The following is a 17,912-nucleotide window of genomic DNA, read 5'->3' as shown; positions in this document are numbered from 1 at the left end:
ACTATGTAAAATAAGTACTACAGAGAAAAGGAGGTTAACTTTAACAGTTAATCTTTTGCAAAACCTATCCTTAAGTCAACTTTCAAATCAGTTCTTGTTTTACCTTGTTGGGCAATATCATGGTAGAGACGCTCTACTCTAGAATTGTTTCGAAGAAGGTCCAAACACTGTCTGTATGATTCCCACAGGAATTTAACCCATGGAGTTAAAAGTAATCTGTCAGTACGATCCTGAGTGTCTTCACCACTTACAGCACTTAGGAGAACACTACAAAAATATTTAAAAACATTGAAAACAATTTTAGACATGGTTTCCTACTTTGCCATATGATTATAAAACCAAAACCAAATTGATCATTATAAAATAGTTTAAATTCTTACTACAACTCTGGACACACTGTAAAGCTATCAGTGTCAAAGTATTTGAATTCCCAATCTGTATTACAGCCATTTAAATTAGTATACACCCTCCTATCTGATGGTTGTAATTTTCCACCTTTATGAACTTTAAATAGTACATGACTTCTTGAGGTTACCATACATTTAAAATTTCAAAGATAAGCATTCTTTCTAGCAAACATCTACTTCAAATGGGTATGATGGAGACACATGTAAAGAAAAACAATGAGAAAAATTTACTTAGCAATTTAACCCACACACCTCTCAGGAGTTTGAATATTATCCAGATCTTCTATGTCTAAGACCATCTGCTGGGATTCTTCTTTAGCAGCTTCAGTTTTCTCCTCTGCCAATTTCAAATATGCCCTAACAACATCCTCTAGAGATTTGATGTTCACCTAGACAAAATAAATAAATAAATAAAACTTTCCCCAACAAACCATAAAATATTTTAAAAGCAAACTTTATGATATAAAACATAATAACTTTCAGAGGCAAACTCCTCTGAAAATTACTAAAAGCACTTAGTAAAACATAAAAACCCAGCTGTTCATACCTGTTGACAAATGTTCTTATACTGATATAAGCCTTCTTTAGCCAAGTGGCTCTTGCGAAGATCCACACAAAGTTCCAAGTATTTCAACATAATTGGCTCGTGTATCTTTTGCCATGTTCTATGTTTCTTACTTTTCATAACATCGTAAAGAACGTCCAAAGCAGGCTGCTTTTTGCCAACTTCAAGAAATTCTGGAAAAGTAACTCAGGAGAATTAAAATCAGTTATGTATACTATATAAATGCCTAAATCTTGCTTTTTAATTTGGCTGTTTTAATTTCTGAACCTATTACCATCTCTTTTGAGGTCAAATTTATTTTTGACTTCTAAAGCTATGCCAAGATTATCCAAGGCAAAACAATGAAAAATACTATCTCAAATATGACCTACAGGTAAAACTAGATTTCACTCAATTCCTCTGTACCAATTATATCTTTCTAAGTTATTTTAAAGTTCCAGAAATTCAAGTCATGAGGGAAAACAATCTCCCCCTTGTACATGCAGAAAAATCAAGTATAACTTCGGTCACAATGATCTGGCTGATGAATTTTTTTTAGTTTATGTTAAGACTTGAAGCAGAAGAAACAAATTAGATTGACTTTTTTCCTTTACGATCTATTGACTGTGTGGGTCTATTTCTGGGCTCTATAGCGATTGTTCTCTATTGATCTGTCTAGTTTTTTGCCAATACCTCACTGTCTTGATTACTGTAGCCATATAGAAAAGTCTTCAGATCAAGTAGGGTGAGTACTCCAACTCTGTTCTTCAGTATTGTGTTGGCTATACAACACCTTTTGCCTTTGCACATAAACTTCAGAATTAGCTTGTAGATACCTAAAAAACAGCTCATTGGGGAATTCCCTCGTGGCCCAGTGGTTAAGAATCTGCCTTCCAATGCAGGGGACGTGGGTTCGATCCCTGGTCCAGGAACTAAGATCCCACATGCCACGGGGCAACTAAACCCAAGCGCTGCAACTACTGAGCCTGCATGCTCTGGAGCCCACGCACCACAATGAGAGAGAAGTCCACGTGCCACAAGGAAAGATCCCACATGCCGCAACTAAGACCCAGCCAAATAAATAAAATAAGTTAGTTTAAAAAAAAAGAGGAAGCTCACTGGGATCTTATTGAATCTATATACCAAGTTTGGAAAAACTGACAACAGTATTTACTCTTCCAATCCATGAGCACAGAATATCGCTCCACTTATTTATCCCAGTCTAAACATGAGAAACATATTGAGACAAATCCCAGCTGAGAGAGAGACTACCTGACCAAATACTGCTCAAAACCGTCAAGGCCATCAACAAATCTAAGAAACTGTCACAACCAAGAGGAGCCTAAGGAAACAACTAAATGTAATGTGGTGTCCTAGATGGGATCCTGGAATACAAAAGGGACATTAGGAAAAGCTGAGGAAATATGAATAAAGTATGGACTTTCCTTAATAACAATGTAACATCATTGATTCATTAATTGTGAAAAATATACCACACAGATGTAAGATATTCAATAATAGGAGAATCTGTGTGTGGTGTACATGGGAACCCTCTGTACGATATGATAATTCTGTAAATCTCTAATTTCTAAAATTAAAAGTTTATTTTTTAATTGGAAAAAAAATTTAGAATGTAGAGCAAAGAAATGTATACTCTTTTAAAATTCACCACCTAAACCTGAAGGCATGTACATGGCAATATTTCAAAATCAGTTCCAATCTTAGGTATGTTGCTCGTTTTGAAACTCAATCAAAAGCAAAGTCTCCTCTATCACATTATTTCTGACCAAGGTTAAAATTTATCATATTTTTTCTCATCTTATTTTCTTTTGTACACTTAATAGACTAGGGGGTGGTACTTTTCTGGTTATGTTCAACTTAAAACTCAGTAACTGGCAAATTTCACACACAAAAAAATCTCTCCACTGAACATTTGAAAAATAATTTGGCAGAACTAAACACTAGTTTACACTATAAAAAACTTAAAACATCTGTTTTTTAAAATCATTGTTTACTTTCATCCTAAGGAAAAAAAAATCCTTGACAAAAAATTCTTTTAAGTGTTAACCTAACAATGTATAACATTATAACATTAACTGTGCTAGGCAAACATAGGTAAAAATGTCTCTTATTTGGAGGATTTACTAGATCTACAGATTTAGTGAGTAACTCTGTTATTTCTTCTTACAGTTATCACATCTTTCAGGAATGCTGTTTCTAAACATTCCTTCCTCCAGGAAAACTACAAACAATATTCCAACTCTAGTATATTAAAAAGCTTGCACAGGATAAATCACAAAACATACTAAACTTAATATCTTTAACACAATATCCTACATCATCCCATATTATATCAAATCATATTCCTCACAGGCAAATGAACATAAACCCCTCTTCAATACTTCAATAGTCTCAATATTAAACCTGCCAATATGACAGAAAGGCCATTTTCAGTTGAGTCAATTTTATTACCTCCCCCCAAATAAATCCTACAAAATTAAACAACGATGTAATACAACTAGATACTTTGTTGAAATAAGTCTTTTCTATTTTAAGGGGAGGACCTACCCATCTTCTTCCTGGCGCATGCACAGAAGATTATTTTAAAATCCAACAGTACTTTAAATGCTTTTCAAAACTGACATAAACAGTTTCTATCAGCCAAAAATTGGGGAGTAAATGTTTTTAAATTTATCCTTTACATTAAGAGTATCAGAGCAGCACACCAAAATTACCTATTATAACCTATTATATCCAATTCCCAAACTTATGTTGAGGATTTAAATCCCATACTACCATATATAAACACCGTCAATGCAATACAGAATAGGCACAAAAAGAGTCACCAGCATGATGTGGTGACAAAATATTAAACTGTCAAAAAATAATTCACTTTCCCAATATCTTATTTTTAAATTCGTGTGGTATCTCAATGTCATTTTAAAAAAAAACAGAAAGTCTTGTTCAGTGATACAACTAAAAGTACTTTTCATTTCCTCAACAGCCAATCAAAATTTAGGATTCCAAATTCAATACTTTCAAACTCTGAAACAACAGTTTCATAAAAGTCAAAGCAAATGCATTAAAAAATAATTTTTCATAGGACCATCACCACCACCAAAAAAAAAAAGGAAAACATGGATACCAGGCAAGGATGTTTTTAAAACAAAACACTGAAACGGGAAGAAGTTTCTCATGCTGATCCGTGATGGTGAGTTCCTGTCTTTATCCTGATATCTGAGGATATAGTTTAGATGATCCTCTGAATCATGTAATTAGGGGGAAAAAAAGTTTTTGAGGCTGGAAAAAACTATCACACACTAAAACCTCTACTGCAAAATTTACAGAAATGTTCATTACCAGATTGATATTTTTGAAATAAAAATTAAAATCTGGAATTACCAACTATTACTAGGAGGGTGGGCATTCTGAGTTTACCTTAAAGACACAATGAATGAAACTATGTGTCTACCTATAAAGAAAAACTTTAGGTCAACCCTTCAATTTTACTAGTTTATTTGTGCACCGGACCAAGTAGATAAGCTATAATGTTACACAATTTGTGGGTTTATTAACAAGTTCATTTTTAAGTCATTGGTTGTAGAGTGTAAGTTAAAAAGCTGTTACAGGGTCAGAAGCAACTGGTTTGGCACTACTTAACGATATAAACTGGAAAATGGCTTTTTCTAAATGATTCTGGGGAATGAATTTCTTGCCTGTAACTGCTGGGCCAAGTTCTCATTTTCCTGGATGATTGTTTTCCAATTGTTTCCAAAAATATTGCTCTGATAAACTATTCTACACTTAAATTTATTCATGTTTTATTAGGATAATGTAATGGATGAGGTCCAAATGTGATTGAGATTACCAATGTTATAGATAAATGAGATTATTTCCATTAAAATAAAATGTGCTTTGATCATCCTATTTAAAGTTTTATAAGTAGTGTCATTTGCCGTCCACATTCTGCTCTTTGACACTAAGATAGGATCTCTCGTTCACAAGATCAAAGGTACAGAAATTACTACTTGAAAGGTAAGGCATCCCTACCATACAAGCACTCATCCTACAGCTTAAAGGGGCCTTTCTGAAAAACTACACTAACAAAATTCATGTTCCCACCTCCATCTCAGTGTCCCTTTCTCATCTTGCCTACTTTAATTTCTGACATTTTCCCCATATTGCCCTCCATGAATCAAATCTATTTCAACTTAGAAATTGTGAGAAAAGATTTAAGATGTTACATATCATATATCCCTACTAATTTTAAAAAATTACTGACATATTAAGTTCATAAAAAGATTCAGAAGGGAGGAGCAAAGGAAACAAGGCCTGAACACATCAAATGTGTAATATTTAGGCCATTGAGATTACAGTGCTTCAGCCAATTAACATGGGGAAAAAATGTCTGTTGGTCAAGCATTCAAAGGACTGTAAAACAGATCTGCAGAAGCAATTACAGCAGTAATTTCACCCAAGTCATTTGGTATACCACAATATAATTCTCTAAGATTCAAAACATCAAAAAAAAATGTTTTCCCTAACTTTGCTAACTCATTTTGTAGGGTTAAATTTCTATCTCAATCTATTTTCTTTCCTATAAATTAATCAACATCTGTAAACTTCTTGCCTGTTCTAACTATTAGATAGAGAATTAGAATGGGTGTTGATTAGATCAAAGTTGTAGTTTCAATTGTTTTTAAAACAATTACTCTATTCCACAGAATGTGGCACTATCCTATTTCACAGACTGTTACTTCTCCCCGACATTCTTACTTCTAGTTAAAATAACAAGCATGGGACAAACAGACCTCTGGCCCTGACAGATTATCAGTAGTATCAATTGTATGTACTGACTGAAATTGACCTTTTCCTAAGAGGATTTTCAAACAAACTAACAAAATAAGCTTCACAAGCATAAAAGCTTAACAGACACGGCACATCCACCTACAAAATGGATAAGATCCAAAACTTGTTTGGATGGAAGAAGGGTGAAACTAAGAGCAATGGACGCCCTTAACCCTTATAAACCCTAAATAAGAAAGTGTTTAAAGACCAGAGGCACGTATAATACATTTGCACCCCCATAATGCCAACGTAATAAATGCCTCTTGAATGGACCGCGACAAGCACAAGTTTTCCCAGAAGCGCCTTAAGTTTTCCCGTAAGTACACATATGGAAATAAAAATCGCAAGTAGCAGCGCCGTGGTGAAAAAAATCGACTGATCTGGAAGTTAAGAGACCTTGGTTTTAGACTCCTAGCTCAACAACTAACTCCCAGAGTGACCTTGGGCAAACCAGACTCCCTAGGCCTCACTTTCTTTATCTTTAAGAGAGAACTTGAAGTCCCTCTTACAGTATTAACTCTGTTCCAACTTCCTGTGATTCGGAGTAGGCTTCTGAGCTGCCAATAATCAATGCCAGAAAAAATAGGAAACGGGTTAAATGGGTCAGAGTCCCCGAAGCGGAGATAGTGGTCAGAGGGGAGGGTAAGTGGACCCTGACCCCGCAAAGCGCGGGGCTGGATTCGGGGGGTGCCGAGCTGTCTGCGGGAGGGCCGGAGGTGGGACTGCCCGGCTCCCGGCCCGGCGGGAGGTGGAGCCGAGGTTCTCGCGTGCATTGTCCCCGGGAGGGAGCCATGTTTCCTCCTCCCCGGCACTCCCAGATGGCGGCCGGGGGCGCGGGGCCGAAGCTGAAAGCCCCGTGGTCTGGAGGACCAAGCGGAGGCGGGCGGGCGGGCGGGCGGCAGAAGCTCGGGGCCGGGTAGGCCTGTCTCGGGAGCCGCGGCCCCGAGACTCACCCGGCGGCGGCGGCGGCGGGAGGGACGGCCCCCCAAGCGACGGTTCCCTGCTCCGCGCCTCCCACCCCCGAGTCGGTTGGAGCAAGAAGGGACACCATGCCCAACCACGGCCTGAGTCGGCGGCGGGCAGGCCGCATCGGCCTCCTGTGCAGCCGTAGCTGGGCGACGGAGCAGCGAGAAGCTGGCCCGGGCGCCTCGACTTCCGAGGCCTCGGGCCGCCCCAGTCCGGCGCGCCCTGATCCCCTACTCACCGTTGGCGCGTTTGAGGGCATTTTCCGGCCTCTGGAAATAGGCCGGCATCTTGGCGGCAGGCTCAGCTCACCCGGCGTCAGCGAACTCCTTAGGGACCCGGGCCGGGAGAGGAGACGAAGGTGAAGCAGCGCGAGGCTCCACGCTCCTCGCCAGCAGTAGCCCGCGCCCAGCCGGCCAGAGACGGAAAGGAAAGAGCCACGTGACCCCCGCGCGGCGGCGCCGCCGCCGCCTAGGCCCCGGATGTAGGGGCGGTCCTTCGCCCGCGCACCGCCCCTCCTCGCGCGCAGGCGCGTTGGCCGTACGCCTGCCGGCTGACGTGGCGCCGGCCGAAGTCTTCCTAGCTCTGTGGCTGCACCTGGGGACTCTGCGGGGAAATGTTAGGGAGCCGGTTCTCCGGCACCTCACTTTTGAGCGACAATCTGGGTGGGAAAGGTGAGATTTGGGTCAGAGCTTCTGTCTGGCGAGAAGGCACAGATTCTTCTAACATGACTTGTGCGGAGTCATACAAATTTACTGTCAGGTCCCATCCGCCTAGAGAATGTCCTGGCTCGACTGAGTTAAAATGCTGAATTTATTCATTTAACACAAGTCCTTTGAGCAGATATCATTAGGGCCAGCGATGCTCACCCCTGGAGATAGTAGTGACCTGTCACAGCACGGACTAGTATGGGGAGGAGGGTTGTAATAAGTAACTTAAACAAATAAGCAAGCTTATTTCATATCTAGGTAAAATTTTAAAATTGGGGACACAGAGAGTGCCTGGGCCCTCAGAGATAGATGAGTACACAATGAGGGTCAAGATAGGATCTTTTCTGGGCCTGGAGAAAAGCATAATTACTTGCTGTTGATTAATGCTCACTTAGTAGAAGACAAGCAACCTAAGCATACTAAAAGCCACTCAGGAGGTGGCAAAAGGAAGTAATCAGGGTGATAAAGGTTTTTTCCCTAATCAAGCTACTTTTGTACTATATATGACTGGATAATTTCTCTAATACAGTGTTTTGGAGGGCTTTTCTGACTTGAGTGGAATAAATATGATTCTCAAAAAAACAGTTGTTAAGGGCACAACTGAAGTAGTACATTATACATATTTGCAACATAATGTCTTACAGTTTTAAAACAAGTATCACGTTTTACAGTTTACTGAAATGCTTTCACATTCATTGTTTTGTTTACAAGAACGCTGTGATGAAGGTATTTATACTGACGAACATAATAAATTTCAGGGGTAAACCAAGGTTCACATTTATACATTCATTGAACAAACTACATCATATTATCAACAAACCATTACTATGTGCCAGGCTGAGGAGATAAGCACCCCGATAGGTAGGTACACAGCAGTTGAACAGGATAGATTTGGTTCCTGCCTTCTCAGACTTTGCAGTCTAGAGAGAGGAAGATTTGAACACTCATCGGAAGCTCCGTGGAGGGAATTCCCTGGCAGTACAGTGGTTAGGACTCCGTGCTTTCACCACCCAGGGCCCAGGTTCAATCCCCGGTCAGGGAACTAAGATCCCACAAGGCCAAAAAAAAAAAAAAAGAAGCCACGTGGAAACGGAGACATCACTCCAGTCCAGGCCCCCATCGTCTCTCTAGGCCCATCTCTCAGCACACTCAGTGTCTTTTCAGTGCCCGAAACAGCCCTCTCCTACCTCCAACCCAGCGCATGCCATCACTTCACTTGGAAATTCACCACTGCCCATTCCTTGCTCTGGCAACAATCACCTATACATGTCACTTCTGCCAGGATTCTTCCCTGGCCCCCAGATAAGATTAGGTGCCAAGGCATTGAGCGCCAGTAACATCCTGTCTTAGCACTGACCATACTTCAGTGTAATTACTTGCAGACTGTAAGTTCAGAGAGGGAAGGACCATATTTGTGTTGTTCACCACTGTATCCCCAATGCCTGGCAAGGCATCAGGCAGACAAGATGCTCTCAAAAAATGCTAGAGAGAGATGAATAAATCCTTACATAAATATTTATATAATACATTTTCCTACCTTACACATGGGGAGGTAACAAGTTTAAAGGCCAATGTGTGTCACACTTCATTCATAGAGCATCTCCCCATCTACACGGAGTGCTCGATATCCCTAAGCCTCAGCATGCAAATAGTAAAGAAGAAACAAGAATGTTCTTCACCCAAAGTTCCTAATGGCACTGATTCTGAACCTCCAGTTGTGCCGAAGTTCACTCATGATTTTCTGAGGTCAGTGCTCAAAGATACCATGCTTTCCTGCACATACATATCCCTCCCCCCCCACCCCACACCGTTACCTGACTAACTCCTGCTAGTACTTCAAGCTTCAGCCCAAAGGCTTCCTCTGCAGAGCCTTTCCTGCCAGCGGGGGCCCAACCCAACTTCCCCTTTGCCTGTGCTCTTTGTTCAGGCCACCGTTAACTCCATCACTGGGGCCAGCCCTGAACACTCTGCTGCCCCTGCACCCTTGTCAAGGGGTGGCTGTGTTCCTCCATCAAACCACTGGTGCCTGGAGGTGACCAGTGACCGACTAGCTCTTCCCACTAGCTACTTCCAGAGCGCGCTCTCTCTCTTTCTCTCTCCTCCCTTAAATTCTGAGTTTTGACGTTCATGCCATCAGTCTAGGCCACATGTGATTCCTCCACACTGTAGTCCTCGACAGGCATCTTCAGAACCCAGGTCACATTCCCTCATTCCTTGGCCCTTAGTTCTGGCTCCCTGTCACTCTCTCCAACACCACCATCGTAATGATTCGTGGGCTCTATACCCATGTATCAGTAAATGATCCTGGCCACCTGGCCTTCACTATGTGTCCTCTACCTGAGCTCAGCCACTCACACATGGTGATACCCTAGAGTCTAGACCAGGAATCAGCACACTTTTTCTATAAAGGGCCAGGTAGTAATTAATGTAGGCTTTGCAGGCCAGGAAGCAATGTCTTCAATTATTGGGGCAACCATTCTTGCTAAAAGGATAATAGTCTTTTTTTTTTTTTTTAGTATATTTTAAAATGTGAGAAAGCATTCTTAGCTCAAGGCTGTATAAAAACAGGCAGCAGGCCAAATTTAACCCACAGGTCATAGTTTGCTGACCCCTAACCCAGACCTTGTCACGCTAACTGTCTCAGTTCCCAAATCTTGATTTCAAGCATCTTATTTTCTGGCCACCACCGCCTATGGTTAATTCTATCAGATCCCTACTTGAACAACCCTGCTGCCTGACTGGGACCTGCAATCCATTCATCAATCGTGCTTCCTTTTTGCTGCTCTCATCCCTCTTGTCCTCTGTTTCCTCCAGACGCAACTTGGACTCCATCATTTAGTTATTTTTCTTGCTCAGTTCTCCCTTTATTCTACCCCAAACCCTGGCCAACCCAAACTTCCACCCACTCCTTGCCTATAGCCTAATGTGACTGGAGAAGAATGCACAGCCATGTCAACAAATCTCACTTTAAGTTCACGACCACAAGCCTCAACAAACACTGTGTTGCTGTTGCTGTTCAGCCATCCTACTCCACTTCTCTGGGCCACACTCCCACTCTCCCGGATGACTAGTTCATACTTTTTCCTCTCTCTAATTCTCCAGTACGTCCTTTCTCTACTCTCAGCCAATGGCCAAAACAGTGGAAAAATTAGAGAACTTTGGCACTCTGCCATCTACCACCCATCTTCATCTGTGCTCAGACCCTCTGCCTTCCCTCCTGTTACTCTCCATCCACTATCCCATCTAGAGCCAGCCCCTACCAACCAATACGTTGGATTCCATCTCCTCTCACACACAGAGATGATCACTGCATCCTCCCTGAAACACTGTCTTCATTTGGCTTCCAGGATCACCCTTCCCTGATTTCCTTCCTACCTCTCTGTCTGCTCCTTATCTCTCTGACCTCTAAGGTTGAAAAGTCCCAGGGCTCAGCTCCTGGACCTCTTCCCTCCTCTAACTACCTTCATCTCTTGGTTCTAGCTCAGGCTTCTAGGTACTTTCGCAGTATGCGTCTTTGCCATAGGCATCTTTGCCGCAAGCATTTTGGCTCCAAATATTTTTTGCCGCATAACTAATTGGCCTTAGGCAATTTTGCCCTAAAAGATAAAATAACGAAAAGTAAAAGAGCGACCTCATCTGTCAGCTCGATAAAGACATCCATAATGTCACTAACCGGAAGAAATGCTAATACATTTCAACCAGTTGAAACCAAACTGTCAAACCAAGAACTGTCAACCAGTTATTATATCCTTCATAACAAAATTGTCTTACGGCCAATTAGTTATGCAGTGGAAATGCTTGCTTATGGCAAAGGTACCCGACATGCTAGCTCATAGCTTTAGAAATCACATCTGTGCTTATAAGTTACAAAATTGTATCATCAGCACTTGATCTCTCCCCTGAAAGCCCGTCTCACATCCATTAAATGTTTGACACACAACGTACACCCAGCCTGTCCCAAACCAGACTCCAGGTCTCTTCTGGCTGCAACCTGTGCCTCCTGCCATCGTCCCCCAGTGAACCATTACAACCCCTTTCTTCTGGTTGCTTAAGCCACAAAAGTGTTGGAGACATCCTCGACTCCACTTTTTCTGTCATATCCCCACATCCAGTCAACCCATCAACAAATCCCTCATGTGCTACCTCCACAGCTATCACTCTGATCCAAGTCACCATCATTTCTCATCTGGAGTGTATAATAACCTGCTAGCTTGTCTTTCTCTTTTCACCTGGCTCCTTTCTCTTTTTTCTCCACTTAGCAAGGAGGGGGATCCTTTTAACACAAAAGTGAGGTGATCATGTCAGTCCCCTAATGACGACCCTTTTGTGGCCCCCAGATCACCCTGTGAAAGTCAGTCCTTATAATGGCCTACAAGGCCCTACACAATCCCTTCCTTTCCCTGTCCCTCCCATTGCCACGCCAGTGTCACCTTTTCAGTGCTGTCTTCCCTCACCTCTTTAAAGTAATAATAACCTCCCTTCTTCCCATATGGTACTTCTAGCGTGCTTCTCTTCTTTATTTTCCTCCATAGCATTGATTTCTTTATCATCATTTGATCCCTGATATATTTTATGAGTTTCTTTCTTTATTGTCTACTCCTCTAGAATACAAGCTTGATGAGGGCAGGGATTTGTCTGTTTTGTTCAAATGCTATATCTGCAGCACCAGTAAGAGTGCCTTGCACAGAGTAAGCACTCAATAAATCTTCGTCGAAGAAATGACAATTGGTTAAAGCAAGCCTCCTATATTATAATTGCCCGTCTGCATGTTGGTCTCCTCTATGACCCTGGAAGTCCTTTGAAGATAATGATTGGGACCATTAATCTTTGCGTCTGGGCAGTGCCTGGCTCATGGTCACACCCAAGCACCTTGGTGGTTCCAGCTGCACGATAACAAACTAGGTCCTAAACCTCACAGCCTTGAATTCCTAACCATGGAAGTGTCTAACTGGGGTTGGAAAGTTTTTAGGCAGTGGTGCACCAAAGGCAGACGTGGGGTACACTGTGCTTGTGCCAGACAGTTCTCACTGAGCCTTTGGGTTCTGCACATTTAAAGCAGGAACTTGGAATGCAAATTCAGTTGAGTATATTCTTTAGCAGAAACATGTCCTGGCAATATACTGTTATTTATTGGGAAAAATGCATCTTACACTCAGGAGTCTTCAATTAATATTCTGCTTGCCTCTAGAAGAAGGCTGAGGGGAAGAAGAAAGAGGGGCTTGTTTGTGGGAATTGGCATACGTGCTCACACGTGCCATTGTTGGCACACCATGAAGCCCAGCTCCTGCTTGGGAATTGAGGAGATTATGCCCAAAGCTACACAAACCATCTACAGCCAAGGAAGCAGAATGAGTAAAAGACACTGTGCATAGTGGTTTTGGGTGTGGTTTGAAACGAGGCTTCTCTGTGAAATGTGTTAAACATGATTAGAAGGAACCCTAGAACGTGTGGGCTTTCATCCTAGGTTTGTGGATGTTAGACTATCTTCACATGGACCTTTTCATTGTGCTCTCTTCTCAGGGAGCAGCTAAAATAGTCCCTCCTCAGAGAACCCTTTCCTGACCACCCAATCTAATCTAAAGACCAGCCTGTTTTAATTCTCAGGGGAGCAGTCAGCACTACCTGGGAGTTTTCTTTGTTTCCTTGGTTACTGTCTGTCTTAACATACTAGATGGTAAGCTTTAAGAGGCCAAGTTCATCTTGTTCACCGCTGTATCTCCAACTCCTGGAACTACGCCCAGCACAGGGCAGGCATTTCATAAGTATGAGACGTGTGAATAAATGAAGGAATGGAGACTGTGGTAGACAGACTTCTAAGATGTCCTCCAAGACTCCTTCTCCGTGGTGTACATATCCTGTTTAATGTCTGGGACTGTAAGTGTGATGGTGTATTACTTCTGTGAGTAGGTTAGTTATATGTCCCAGTTGACTTTAAGAAGGGGAGATTGGGGCTTCCAGTGGTGGTCCAGTGGTTAAGACTCCACCTGGTTGAGGAACTAAGATCCCACATCCCCCCCCAAAAAAGGGAGGGGGACATCATCTGGGTGGGCCTAACCAATCACATGAGCCCTTTAAATCTGGGTGTAGAGGTCAGAGGCAGAGGAAGTAAGAGATTCAAAGCATGAGAAAGTATATGGAGGGAGCCACAGAGCGAAAAACTGCGGGCAGCCTCTAGGAGCCGAGAGCAGTCCGCCAGCCAAAAGTCAACCAGTGAATGGAGGCCTCAGTACTACAACTGCAAGGAACTGAATTCTACCAACAACTTGGATGAGCTTGGAAACAGATTCTTCCCCAGAGCCTCCAGAAAGGAATGCAGCCTGGCAAGACCCTGAACAGAGACCCAGCCGCACAAATCTACATAACTGGGAGCTAATAAATGGGTGTTGTTTTAAGCCACTGTTTGTGGTAACCTGTTTCATAGCAAGAGAAAACTAATACAGAGACCTTAACAGTTTTCTCCATATTAACTCACAGAGAAAAAAGAATGAAACACTATGGAGTCTTCGCGTTGCAGGAAGTGAAAACCAAGGTACAGCTCAATGGAGGAAAAGGGCAAGACTGTGTAAGGTGTAACTATAAAAATTCAGACAGGTCTAGCGAAAGCCTCATGAGAGCTTTGAGACTCTCTGAGGCTATGAACAAGTTACCGTACTCCACACTGGTGTTTTTAGAACTAGGGGCATGTTACATTTCCTAGGGAACTAGGATTATAAATACATCTCAGTTATTCCTATGAGCATGCCAGTTTTGGAGTTAGTTGTGGCTTCAAACCACAGCTTTGCCATTTTACTTGACATTGGGCAAGTAATCTCTCTGAGCCTCAGCTTTATCAACTGTGGAATAAGCATTATGAGGTTGTTGTGAGGTTGAGTGAGATACTATGTGTATCGTTCTTAGCACCATCCCTGACACAAGCTCTCTAGAAGTCATTTCCACGTATATGCAAGACGGATAAAATAATCAGTGCTTGAAATATTCACAGCCTCTTTCTGCCCCCTCAACTGCTAAACTATTCTGATGATGACTAATGAGCGTTTCCCCCTTTCCTTCCCCCTGTTTTCCACATCCTATATTCGGGACAGGAAGTGATCAATGAGGAGGACAGCTGGAGAAGTTGGGTAGGAGATTCAAGTAGGAAGGGGCTGAGATGAGAGACAGAGGGATAATAGAGGGGTGGGAAAAAAGGCTAATGGGGGGAAAAAAGGAAAGAGGAGAAAAGATGAAGGTAACAGAAAGAGTTATTTCTAAGGAGAGGGGAGAGAGATGTGAGAACCTGTGCCAGACGAATGAGAGAGAGAGCTTACAAAAATACAAGGGAGTCTGTGCCGACGTAAATACATGATTGAATAAATAAATGTGAGCAAATAGAGAAATTTCCCGTGGAGAAGAATTCCACATAATTTATGTAGATACTTTGCCCTCAAGAGAGTGGAGCATAAGCCTCCACTCCTTAGGTGTCAGCTGTGCATAGTGACTTCTATCCAAAAAGAACAGTATAGAAAAAGGAGAGAGAGAGTGACTTTACAGGAGAGAAACCCAACAAACACTACCTCAGCCAGGTGATCAAGGTGTCATATGATGAGATGAGAACTGCACTTGACCACTGTGGTCTTCCTTCCGCTAAATGCATAACCCAGTCTTATCGTGAGAAAAACATCAGACAACTCCTAACTGAAGGACAGTTTATAAAATACCTGGCCACTACTCCTCAAAACTGTCAAGGTGATCAAAAACAAGGAAAGTCTGAGAAACTGTCACAGCCAAGAGGACCCTAAGGAAACATCCTAAGTAGAAACCTGAAACAGAAAAACTCATTAGGTAAAAATTAAGGAAATCTGGATAAAATATAAACTTCAGTTACTAATGTATCAACATTGGCTCAATAGTTGTGACAAATGTATTATACTTTTTTTTTTAACATTTATTTATTCATTTGGCTTGCACCAGGTCTTAGTTGCGGCATGTGGGATCTTTTTAGTTGCAGCATGTAGGATCTAGTTCCCTGACCAGGGATCAAACCTGGGCCCCCTGCATTGGGAGCATGGAGTCTTAGCCACTGGACCACTAGAAAAGTCCCACAAATGTACTATACTGATGTAAGATGTTAATAATAGAAGAAACCGGGTGGGGAATATATGGTAACTCTCAGTATTATCATTGCAACTTTTCTGTAAATCAAAAACTGTTCTAAAACAAAACATTTATCCCAGATTTCAGTACCACATTTTAAAATTAAAAATAATACAATAAAATGTTTAAAAATATGAGAGGAAAGGAATTTTAAGACATATTACTGTAGGTAATGAATTCTGTCATCTTTAATGCTCTTTGAAAAATGCAAATAAGGATCAGAATTAATTTTAATTGCATTTTCCTTACTGAAATGTTTCTTTTCATGCAACACACCTCCAAAGCTGGGCTTCCTGGGGCCTAGGATCTACTCAGGTTCCAATATTAACATCCTGAAATGTTGGAGAACACAAGAAGGATGACTTCCTCTTGGGAATGTTCTGGAAGTCTTGAATAGCCTGGAAGCCAGTTAACCATCAAGACAGAGTGTCAGGGCAGTTGACTGAATCCCCTTCCAGAAGTGACTTTCCAGTCCCCTGGCAGGCCCGGAATCCCTTAAAAGAGCTGCCACCCCAAAGAAGCTCTTGGCTGACTACATGCCTAATCTCTGATTAAATCCAGTTATGGAAACAGATGAAAAGAAGAGCCACACTTGGCTCACAGGAGCCTGGGCATTGGAACATCTGTGGAAAATATTGGGTCCCTTATCCACATACCCAGAGAGTTTGGGCATTTTCCAAATCCACATCAGTGCCAACAACTTCTTTATCTTTTCCTGGGGAGCAAGGAGCAGGCTGTACAAACCAGACGTAGCGGGCCAGAGACTGTCACCCTTAGAAAAGCCTGCCAGGAAGGTAGGCCCTTGGCTGGTGTCGGGAACTTGGATTTCGGGATCACTCCCACCATTCCCAGAATTGATAAGAGTGACCAACTATGCCTAAACTATTCGTACACACAGTGGGGGTCATGCTGAACACCTGTTTCCTTGTGAGAGGCTGGAATTTTGGTACGTGCTGGGCAGAAGTTGCCTACGTGACCGGCACCTTCAATAAAAACCTTGAGTCTCTAATGAGCTTCCCTGGTCAACAATATTTCACATGTGCTGTCACGACTTGTCGCTGGAGGAATCAAGTGCATCCTGTGTGACTCCACTAGGAGAGGACTCTTGGAAGCTTGGGCCTACTTTGCTCTGAACATCAGCCCCTGTGCCTTTCCCCTTTGCTATTTGGCTTTGTATCCTCCAGCTGTAATAAATTATAGCCATGAATACAGCTATATGCTGAATCCTGTGAATCCCCTGAACAAATCATTGAATCTGGGGGTGGTCTTGGGGACGCCTTACACAAGCTATTCTTCTTTTGGGGGGATATCATTAGTTTATTATAAAAGAGAGACATGGAAATTATTTACATGATGAAATATCTCAGTGGAATGGGCAGCTTCACGTGATGCCATTTCAGTAGTGGTTTATTTCAGTCTACATACTTTCCAAGAACGTCACCATCTCTAAGTAAGAAATAATCCTTGTCTAGAACTGCTTTGGTGCCTTAGAGCCCAGTCCGGTAACTACTACTGTTGTTTGCAATACTTTTCCTTGAGATTTTTCTAGAAGCATAATGCCTCTTTTGGTTACAGTTTCCGCTGCACTCTTTTCAACTAATACTTGGTCAAAGAGGGGGAAAAACTTTCTAAATGCCTGTCCTGCCGTGACTCCGGCCACCGCCACCGTAGTTTAGTTCATACTCTCCACAAGGCTACTCTTATCTATAACATTAGCATAAAGATTTTTCTTGGTCCAACCCTTATTAGGACAGGCACAGAGGAAGATATGGTTAGCTGCATTTGATCACTGAGAAAACAAGCCCAGAGAAGACTGGTTTAACAGCTAGGAGGGGCAGAGCTGGAATTAGAGCTCAAGTTTGTCTGTTCCGCACCCAGCAGTCAATCTTATTGCCAAAGGTTGGGGTGCCACCCCTCTCTCCACCCTCTACTTCTCCCCCTTAACGCTGGAGAACCTGTCTGGCAAGTCTGACAGCGCTTGGGGGTGAAAGGGGAGGGAGGAAGGCGTCAGTTCCAGTCATCCCCCCACCTTCCCAGAGATAACCTCTCCACCCCTACCCTCTGTCCCACTCCATCCGAGCCTGGCCGCAGCCTTCTTTATCCTTCCCTCCCAGTACCCACCACCATCTCCCTCAAATCCTTTGTTTTAGTACCTATTGGTCGTCATCTTCCTCCTCATTTATTTTCTGAATGCCTCCAGAATGTGCCAGAGACTAAGGTGACACCGATGGGCCTTGGCCACAGGGGGCTGTCCCTAACTTACTCTTAGAGGAAGTACTTAGAGTGCCCACCTTAGGTCCCCACACCCAT

At 42.5% G+C, this 17,912-nt stretch overlaps 1 protein-coding gene across 1 annotated transcript in view; it reads right to left on the bottom strand.

The window, feature by feature from the left end:
* Positions 1 to 7,217, bottom strand: part of EIF3A (eukaryotic translation initiation factor 3 subunit A) — a 31,999-nt gene extending 24,782 nt beyond the window's left edge. Inside the window, exons 1-4 of the mRNA XM_082424745.1 lie at positions 7,004 to 7,217; positions 955 to 1,145; positions 660 to 796; positions 104 to 267 (exon numbers count right to left, since the gene is read on the bottom strand). Of these exons, the coding sequence (XP_082280871.1) occupies positions 104 to 267; positions 660 to 796; positions 955 to 1,145; positions 7,004 to 7,052 (541 nt within the window). The 5' untranslated portion in view covers positions 7,053 to 7,217. The remainder of the gene's footprint in view (positions 1 to 103; positions 268 to 659; positions 797 to 954; positions 1,146 to 7,003) is intronic.
* Positions 7,218 to 17,912: the final 10,695 nt, after the last annotated feature.

This window comes from Balaenoptera physalus (assembly GCF_965194825.1).
Source record: "Balaenoptera physalus genome assembly, chromosome: 14".
Taxonomy (NCBI): Eukaryota; Metazoa; Chordata; class Mammalia; order Artiodactyla; family Balaenopteridae; genus Balaenoptera; species Balaenoptera physalus.
This window is presented reverse-complemented; position numbering and strand designations above follow the sequence as displayed.